Source organism: Crocodylus porosus, unplaced genomic scaffold (assembly GCF_001723895.1).
Source record: "Crocodylus porosus isolate Cpor-Errol unplaced genomic scaffold, CroPor_comp1, whole genome shotgun sequence".
Taxonomy (NCBI): Eukaryota; Metazoa; Chordata; order Crocodylia; family Crocodylidae; genus Crocodylus; species Crocodylus porosus.
Genome location: NW_017728886.1, coordinates 172,953,772 through 172,964,098, shown reverse-complemented (window position 1 = coordinate 172,964,098; position 10,327 = coordinate 172,953,772). Strand labels below are relative to the sequence as shown.

Here is a 10,327-nt window from a genome sequence, read left to right as displayed (position 1 = left end):
ACAAAAAATAGGAGAAACATGTGAGGACAAAAGCAATGCACTTAAAACTTGGATTTTCATAGCTTAGAGGGCTTTTGGTTGACTTGACAGTGTCCCTGACAGATGTGCCTTCCTCAATTCTCACTGATCAAACGATTAAAATCTGCCAGTTTACTTCCACAATAGGTATTCATGAGCCCTGTACCACAGCATACGTTTTCAGGCCCAGTTCTCTTTAGAAGACTTTGCAACAAGATGTTTGGCTACTCTTTGTAGCTACAGAAACAAAATGACAAAATAAAACAATAAAACTCACATTGAACATAGTGGTTAAAACTGAATTCTTTGCAATAATACACTGGGAAGAAAAGGATTTAAACAAAAACAAACTACCGTATATACCTGAATCCAAGACAAGTCCATCCCATTCAACATGGTGGGGGAGAGGCGGGTGAAGGAAGAGCCCTTCATCTTGGATTTAGGTGTACGGCAGTGGGGTGGGGAGAGAAGGGAAGGGAAGAGGTGGTTAGGTTTGGCAACTGCTGTGGCTCCAATTACAGGCCCAAACCTGGGTCAGGGCCAGAGTTGGAGCTGCAGCAGCCACCTGCATTAGTCACCTCTGTCTCCTCCCCACCCTGGCCAGTTAATCCAAGTTGCATCTCCATCCTTGTTCTAGCCTGGGGCATGGAGCACATGGTAGTTCTAGCCCATGCCAAGTCATGCTGCGGCAGTGGTGGGGGCAGCCGCTTTGGTGTCTTGGGGCCAGAAATGTAGATATCACGTGGTGGAGGAGTTGATAGGGAGTAATCTAGCCACCTGCCTTCTCTACTAGTTGCTCCCCACTACATTTTCCCTGCTTTAGCAGTGGAGGGGGCAGGGGAGCAAGTTTCAAGATGGCCCCCCCCCCCCAGTAATTAGATTCTATACATGGAAATTATCGAATATTTATGTTTTCCATGTACATAATCTAATTATTGGGGGTTATCTTAAATTCAAAGTCATCTTGGATTTAGGTAAGATACTTAAAAAAAACAAAAACAAACAAACAAAAAAATGACAGAGCAACCAAGGAAGCCCCAGTAGCCATCTTCATTTTAGATCTACAAAACTTCTCAGACTGAGGAACAGCTAGGGAAAAAGGTAGATAAATATATTAAATTAATAAATCTACCTGTAATTGAAACCTCATGGAAAAAGGCAGAATTACAGATTATGCAGGAAGTATCCTAACTGCTCAGAGCTTCACATTTTGATTACTGGCACCAAGCTGAGCCAAAACTGAAAGCTACTGTGAATTTAAAAATCTTAGAAGTAAGTGGAACATTTTCTAACAACACAACAGCACCTGAGCCATATTTTAAATAACTTTGGAACAAAATACAAAATAATTTCTATGCATCTTATTCTTTAAATGCATGCCAATTAAAATTACGTTAACTGGAAATTCTTCTACAATTTAAAACAGTAAAAAAAAAAAAAAAAAAAAAAAAAAAAAAAAAAAGAATAAAAAGCAAAGGCCCTCCCCCCAATATAAATGAAGAAACAATACACTGAGGTGGAGAGGAGAGGGGTATAAGAAAAAAAATGAAAAGGTCATACCATGATACTAGAGATTTGTGCTCTTATTCATTCAAACTCCCCTTTTCTACAGGTGGATAACCATTGCAAGCAGAGACAGTATGAGAGTCTTTCCTAATGAAAGTGACAGTGCTAGAGTCTAGATTTGATATTGAGCTTTCGGAAAACAGTTTTCTCAACTTTATCATACACTTGGATTCAAACATTTCATTACGAACTCCTTGAAGTCAGACATCTACTTTGCTGTACTCTGCACTGTAGCTGCTGTAAAACATAGCTAGACTATGTAAGCCAAAGAATCAAAACTCCTTTTTTTTTTTAAAACAGGGAAGAGTCAATACCTACCTTGAGTCATATATACTGGAAAGTTAATTCCAACAAAATCTCTTCTACTTAAGCTTATCCATATTCATAAATCAGGAATATTTCACTTGGTGCTAGAGCATGTATATATATTTAGGAGTGATTAAGCTGCCTTATACAGAGGACATTAATATCTGTATTACACATCCTTGAAAAGAAAACAAAATCAAAACTAGAAAACTCATGGCTGACTGTACAACTGAATATTGTGCACCCTCAGTATTGAGGAGCCTAAGTTTAGTTGCTATGGTAATCTCCATGACATCAATGCAACCAGAGTCTATTTTGTGGCTTATCCCATGAGATTTCAACTCTGGAGAGAACTTTGTCCATTACAATGTCATGGAGTTTTATGAGAAATGACTTTTATGATTAAATAGCTAATGAAAATGTATTACACTGACAAATATCCCTCTTTCTATGAATGTTAACAACGCTGTACTCCATTAACATCTCCTCCATAACTATAACGTGTAGTTAAACTCTCAAAGGCAAATACCAATAATATCAACCATGTGATCTAAAACCACATTCAAACAAATTTATTTTTCATGTTAAGAATATAGCAATACGCACTTAAGATTATTGTGGACAGACTTATATCCTTCAAACATGTTTTTGCAAAGTATTTGGAAAAGCCTGTCATTAATGGTCTGTGCAAGAATGGCAGATATTTGAGGATGCTTGTATTTACTTTTCCATAAAGGAGCCACATTCAGTTCCTTCTGCAATCAGAAATTTAGATAACAATTTGCTCTAAAAAAAGATAAACATTTAAGTTGTTAAAAAAGAAATCAGAACTATTTTCCAGTTTAAAAGGAAAAAAAGAACCCTTTATAATATAGCTTTCAAATACATTTTAGTTGTTTAAATTTTACTTTTTAAAGACTTACTATTTAACAAAGAACTGTTAAGTTCTGCATTAAATAGAAATTCTGGAGAAAAATGCCAGTAACTGTACTGCATATAATAGAAAGCAATTCTGTAATTCATAACAAGTTAGTAGTAAAATAAATGCATTTCTTTAAAACATTTTAGGTACTGCACACATAAGTGCCTTTTGAAAAAGTTCCAAAGCATTCTTGAGTTTGCAGAAATATAAAGCTTAAAGAACTACAGAGTTCATTATAATCTTTCCTGAGAATTTTTACTTCAGTTCATATGAAAAAAGCCTGCTTCATGTTGGCCACTTAATAGTTCATGATGTGTGCAAGGACTGGAAGATAACATTTTTTTACCTGACTGCTGTCTGTAAACAAATAGGTTAGAATATTAACCTTCAGAGAAAAAAGTGAGAGATAGAGCACATGTATATTTCTCCATGTTAACTGCTTTTAGGTAAGATGTAAAAAGATGAAGAGAGATTTCAATCCTGCCCTCTGCCATCCCCACAATGGGTAAGATTTGAATACATGCAAGTCAAATTTAGCATAATACAGACAAAAGTTCTCTTCTGTGACAATCATCATCAAATGACTAATTTCAATAAATAAGTCTCTATTTGGAAATTCTACGGAATTCTTTAAACTAGGAACCTTAGTCTTTTTTCTTATCCAAAACATTTTTCTGTTTCTGCTCTCCATCTGAAAGTTCTGTGTCTTTGTTTTCCTCCTCTTGCTCTTCCTCACTGCCTTCATCTGTGAGTTCTCGGTCTCCAGTTTCTTTTTTAGTTGCCATGGTCTCCTCTGTCCCTCCATCTGTGTCTGCTGTACAGATTCCATAGCACATGATGCTGATGACACCCAGTGGCAAACCGAAGAGAAAGCAGCCCAGAAGTGGTGAACTCTTGAATACAGACTGTTGGTACATAATTTGAAGTCAATAGCAATTCTGGAAACTGTAAGATAATTTATAGCACTTCTCAAATTTCACTTACAATTCATTTAAAAACCCAAGGAGACTTGCTCCTTTCTCACAAAAAGAAAAAAAATAGTTAGCATTGCTAGGCAAAGTTTGTTTTAAATGAATAAGCATCCTGAACCTTGAGGTAAAACTGCTTCATTAAGGCGGCAAAAATGCATCAGCATTATTTCTAGACTTTACAGTTAAAGAAAGGATCGATAAATTATTTTTGAAAAATATCAGACAATCAATAAATTTGTGTAAAACTTAAGTGTAAGTTTCTTGTTCAAGAAGTCACGAGTGGTGAAATGAACTTAACAAAAGCCTCTTCAAGGAAAATTCTGATTTGTAACAACAATATTGTTTTAATCTTTACCATGTATAGAATTCTCCTCCAATTATATCCTTCCTAAACCAATTAGACAGTATCATTTTTCAATATAGGCTGGTGCAGTAATTCCAGTAAACTCTAGAAGAATCAAACAAAGCTTTTTGAATTCTGTATAACCTCCTTTAACTTGACATCATTTTCATTGATGGGGAGAAAGAAAAAAAAAGATATTTGACACTAAAAAATTCAACAGAATGGGAGTAATGAAAAAATACTTTTCAAAGCAATTTACAGGGTCTGTCTCTAAATGGATCCAACAAGCCAGAAATATTATTAAGTTACATATATTCTAAGTGAAAAGTGTCTGACTGTCTTGAAAAGGACCATAATGGTTTACACTTGGCAGACAAAGTGTAACTTACTTTATACTGCAATTGTATACATGGTTTTACTTACTACTACAGTAGATTTGGCATCATATATTATTCTCTTGATTCGTTGCAGAATTCCATCACCACCTTGTGCCTGTAATTTTAAGTAGGAAAAAGGTATTAAAACAGTCAATGCTGTTCAGTTATATAAGTTAACTTTATCTTTCATTCTTCTCTCTTTCATAATACCTTAAATCTCCAGAAAGGTTATAACTTGCTTTCTATGCAAAGAGAAAAACTTCAGAGTTGAATATTTATTTCCCTGATGACGCCTATTATTTTGAAATTTCTACCAAAAAGAGATGTTTCAAGCATTTTCTGAAAGAGTTCACGAAGCATTCATTCTTCTCTCATAATATTATTTTGCTTTAATTTATCAGTGTCAACTGCCCTCTGCCATGTATAATTCAAACCCACATTCCTATGGGATAACAACAGGGACCGGCTGACTTCAAGAACTGAAAATTTCAAAGCAAGGTTATAAGAATTTCTGATCCCTCAACTCTTTTCAAATTATGTCTACCATCCAAGTTCCCAGAAGAGAAGTATAGAGAAGGGGAGAGAGAATGTATCTGTACTGACAACTTTGAGAAGTAGTGGAGGTATGGCAAGGCCTCAGATGACTGAAGAAGTGCAAAGTACCCACCTTTAAAAAAGGTAAGGAGGAGGAACTGAACTACAGATCAGTCAGCCCGTCCTCAATACCTGGAAAGATGATGGAGCAGGGCTTTTGACACTCTCTCAACATTCTCATTAACAAGATAAGGAAATACAGACTAGAAAAAAAACACTCTAAGGTGGATATATAACTGGTTGGAGCAACATACTCAACAAGTAGCATCAATGGCTCAGTGTCTAGATAGGAGGAGGTATAAAGGTCAGAATGATATTTATTACAGGGTTTTTTTTACCTGAATTATTGAATCAACCCAAGATGTTTAGTTTCATAACACTCCAACAAAAACTACTTCCATTACCAATGCACTGCCTTGTGGCAGTTAAAATTTTAACCATCTCAACTTACAGTAGAAACAATACGCGAGACAAGAAAAAAAAATGCTGGTTAGGTTCAAAACAGGCTCACCAGAAATTGCCACATGCTATTTATGTTACAATCACTAAACTGCATTTATTTCTTTGACATAAGATGTCAGTCCAACCATGCTCAGTGGCAGTTCAGGAACACAAACAGCTGTAAAACAGTATTTCCAATTCATGCTGAAAACTTACTTCTGCTGTACCATCCAAGATATCATTAATGAACTGGACCATGTCTTCAATGCTCTCAATATGTCTGTCTGGCAGAAAATACTGTTGGTTGGAAGTGTTCAATACAACAACAGTAGGGATTGTCAATTCACTGAAAATTGAAGAAGTCAAACAGATTAGAAATCTAAAGAAACCATACAAGTTGCAAGATTTTCTATGGCATAGCAGGATGTACAGTATTAGAACAGAATGCTACTAAAGAACATACCAGACACATGGAAAATGAAATATATATTTGCTATTATTGAAATAGGGAGTAAAAAAGGTAATCAGTTAAGGGAAAATATGGAGTCTGTAAAAAAAGTTTTATTGTCTTTAATTAGTTTACTTTTGAGCATCAAGATTTTGATGAAGTCATTGAAGAGCATTCTATTCTCCACAACTTCCCATGTAGCATCCTAGAATTAGTGAGTTAAATAATGACTAGAGCTTTCAAAATGCTGTGTTCAACATGACCTTTTACCCTTTGCACATGTATCACTTCAAATATTCTGCTAAGCTGGGCATAATCATAACAGAAGCTCAATGCATTAATGACCCATAGCCATAGGTCTACCCATAAGATTTCATTGGCTCAGTGAGAAAAGCAGCATTTAAATACTTAGATCAGGGCTGTCCAACTTTAAGCCTCTGGGAGCCACAACAAAGGCTGTACACCAGGTGGGTTGCATCAGGTGAGCCACAGACCACTGGGCCACTTGGATGCATCCCTAGAAATTCTCAGCTGGGATCTTGCCAGGCTAAAGTGTCTCATTAATTACACTATGGTTTTTTATGCATGTTTTCTCCAGTGTGTTTTTACTTAAAGAAAAGTCTCTCCAGTCATATTCGGCTTTGTTTTATTTTTAAACACACTATAATAAATAAGTTTGCATTTTTTTTTCCAACTGGGTTGCCACAAAATTCAGAAACAGTTATGGGGAAGTGCCTTGAGCTTAAAAGGGTGAGGAACACCTTTCACTATAGTCTACTTTTATTCTATTTACTTTTTGGCTTTCAGCTGCTGCCATCTGGTGGACAGCAGATGGTACTAAAAATTAAGCAGAACATGTTTTAAGGACCAATGTAGAGACACATTTTGTCATGGAAAAATTTGTGCAGAGACTGGCCTAAGTATTAACTTGTATTAGAACCTACATATTGGTACCTTTTTCAGGGCTATTCACTCTGAGCCTTAACTGTGAAAGTGAGGTTCCTGATTAGGAATGACTTATTACTGGAGTTATTAAAAACATTTATAGAAGTAACTAGTAGAAGCTGTGACAGAAACCCTAAATCCTAAACTCTAAATACGGATTAAGATGCCTGTTTTTAGTCTGGAACCACTTATGTAAGAATAGGTGAGGACCTCCCCACCCCGCAATCTTGCATTTGGGAGCTTTATCCCAGCTATATAGTTAGTCTAAAGGAAGACATCTCCCTAAGAAATCCTTGCCTCTTGCATAATTTCTGGACCACAGCAGTTACAAAATGCACTTCTATACTACCATAGAAGAGGAGTCCACATTCAAAGTTAGAATCTGGCGAGGGGATGACGGAGGGGAGGGAAATGCCAACTTTTAAGCAGAGCAGATGAGAGGTTATTTTCAAACCAGGAGCATAATTAGTGACAAGCTAAGATGAGGGAAAACATTTAAATAAGAATTTACTTACTCCATTAGTAAACTATTTATGTAGTCATTTCCATCCATATGGCCAAACTGAAAGTCCCTATTAAACATACAGGAAAACAAGTCAACAATGCATACTAAAAGAAAATTGAGGATTGTAGGTTGCATTACTCTAAAACAGTGGTCCTACAATGTTTCTAGAATAAACATTACAAAAGTTACGGCATTCTGAACCACCTCAGTTCTTGATCACTTTAGTTTCCACAGTCTTTTCTACGAGGTTAACTAAATTCAATACATTCTGGGCTAAATGAATTCAGTACATTCCAAACCTGAAAGCTAAAGCTGTTATACAATTGAATTCATCTGCCCCAACAACTTTAACCCCGAATGAAGAGTTTTGCTACTCTTATAAAAGGTACAGGCTTGTGACACTTAGGCAAGAAACAGAAGATGCCATGACTAGGTAGATCAGCTATGATGGGATGCATCTTGCCACAGCGCCTCTGTTTACTGAGTGAAACATGTTAACCCTTGTCCCAAACAGACATTGCTAGGGGACTCCTGTCTCTCTCACTGCCCCATGCCTCCTTGACATGTCCCTTCCTGTGAACCATGAGTCAGCATGGATCCCAGCATGGAGATTTGGGTTAGTGCAGAAGCTGGGCCTCTGTGCTGGGAGTCCTGGGTCAGTGTGGGTCCCAGCGCAGAGGTGCAAGTGATCTGATCCATTCTTCCAGGTGAAGCACAGGTTGTCACAGGACCCAAGCTCCCACACCTGGGACCACGCTGACCCACACCTCTGGGTGACATAGGTTGTTGCAGGACCCCACGCAGGTCCCAGCATGAAAGCATAGGGTGCTAGCAATTCTCTGGTTTCTGCACTGCCCTGTGCCTTCTGGGGATGTGGCCACAAGCAAAGAACCCTGGGGTTTCCCAGGTTAAAAGAGATGCGCCGGGGAGATCCCCGGGGTGTCCCCAGAAGTAAGAAAACTGCAGCTTTCCCCACTTATTCGGAAGAGCCCTGAAATTTCCTGGAGCACATCTCTAAGCGAGGAAAGCCAGGAAGGCTCTCCAGGAGCTTGAGGGGGTTCAATTCTGTCCTGGAATTCCTGTGGATAGACAGAACTGGGCCCCTCAACCATCTGGAGCACCTGCCCAGAGAATCTGTTTGCTCCAAGAAAACAGACATCTGTCAGAATAAAATGGCACAATCCATTACTAACTTTGTTCCTGCCACAAGGTTTTGGGCATTTGACAGACATTTACTGGCTTTGCCTTTGTGCCACCGTAACATTTTTATGGCAGCAAAAAGGCAAGGAAAGGTGACATGTTTCCACCCTTAAGCACTGCAACGTAGCAGCTGCTTGGTTAGTCTGGAGCAACAGCTCTCCCTACCCCTGTGAAACTGTTCCAAGTGAACTTTTGTTGATGTCCTAAGATTGTATCTTTTCTAAACTACCCTTCCAACAAGACCACCAATGTTCAGTAGCAGGTTACAACCTGTGCTATCCAGCCAGGATTGACTTAAACCACAAAAAAGTATGTTACCAGTATAGGTTGCTATTCCAAATTGAGATCATGCAGGTAAACACCACATTTTTTTTTTACTTTCTTGGAATGCTTACTTGGTAACATCTCTTTATGAAAATGTATGAACAAGAATGGGTCACAAAATGACTAGTGAGAAAACTGCAGAGGCAGCAGCCTTCACATGTGTATATGGGCTCACTGAAACATGTTGGTGGGACCCAACGTATGACTGGGCAGTGAATATCAAGGGCTATAGGCTGTACAGGAGGGACAGGACGGAGAAAGGCTGGGGTATGGTGTTCTGCATTAAGGAGGAGTACACATCCTCATCAAGTAGCACAGTCAGAGGAGGGGCACACGGAATTGCTCTGGGTTAGAATACAAGGCAGTTGAGGGGAAAGAGACTTAATGGTGGAAGTCTAATGCAGACCACCCAACCAAGGGGAAGAGCTGGACCAGGAATTCTTAAGTCAGCTCACAGAGGTAGTAAGGTCAAAGGACATGGTCATCATGGGTGACCTGAACTTTCCAGACACCTGCTGGGAAGAGCAGTCAGCCGGGTCTGACTGCTCATGTAAGTTCCAAGCCCAAATACACGACCTCCATCTAACCCAGAAGGTGCACAGCCCCATCAGGGGAGACACATTGCTGGACCTGGTGCTGGCCATGCGTGATGACCTGGTGAGGGGGCTGCGGGTGCTCGACCACCTGGGCGACAGTGATCATCACCTGCTGGAATTCACCATCCAGCGCAAGGTGGCAAAGGCCTACAGCAAGGCAGAAGACCTAGATTTCAGGAGGGCGGACTTCAATGAGCTAAGGAGAATAGTCAGGGAAGCACTGAGGTCCCGGAGGGGAGGGGAGCCAGGTGTCCAAGAAGAGTGGTCGCTTCTTAAGGAGACAATCCTGCAAGCCCAAAGGGAGGTAATCCCAACACGAATCAAAGGGGGCAGGAGGGCGCAAAAGCCCCCATGGTTCACCAAAAGCATCTGGGAATGTCTCCTAGTTAAAAGGGAAGCGTATACCCAATGGGAGGGGCCATCACCAGGGAGGATTATACTGTGGTTGCTCGGGGATGTAGGGGGGCAGTCAGGAAGGCCAAGGCGGAGAAGGAACTGGGACTAGCCTGCCGGATCAAGGACGACAAGAAGTCCTTTTTTAAATATATAGGGGGCAAAAAGAAGGTACTGGATGTGGGGCCCCTGCAAGACACGCTAGGAAATTTGGTCATCACACCAGATGACAAAGCTAATCTATTTAATGACTTCTTTGCCTCCGTTTTCCTGAGCAAGGCCCAGATCAGCACCTCCACTGGGCCTCCCTCAGGCCCCAGGGGAGGCGCACCTAGGCCAAAGGTGAGGGAGGATCTAGTCAGGGAACTTCTGGAGGGA

At 39.6% G+C, this 10,327-nt stretch overlaps 1 protein-coding gene across 1 annotated transcript in view; it reads right to left on the bottom strand.

Moving 5' to 3' along the window:
* Positions 1–1,598: 1,598 nt before the first annotated feature.
* TMX3 (thioredoxin related transmembrane protein 3) overlaps positions 1,599–10,327 on the bottom strand; it is a 58,628-nt gene continuing 49,899 nt past the window's right edge. The window contains exons 13-16 of the mRNA XM_019545293.1: positions 7,447–7,503; positions 5,755–5,884; positions 4,550–4,618; positions 1,599–3,717 (exon numbers count right to left, since the gene is read on the bottom strand). Of these exons, the coding sequence (XP_019400838.1) occupies positions 3,457–3,717; positions 4,550–4,618; positions 5,755–5,884; positions 7,447–7,503 (517 nt within the window). The 3' untranslated portion in view covers positions 1,599–3,456. The remainder of the gene's footprint in view (positions 3,718–4,549; positions 4,619–5,754; positions 5,885–7,446; positions 7,504–10,327) is intronic.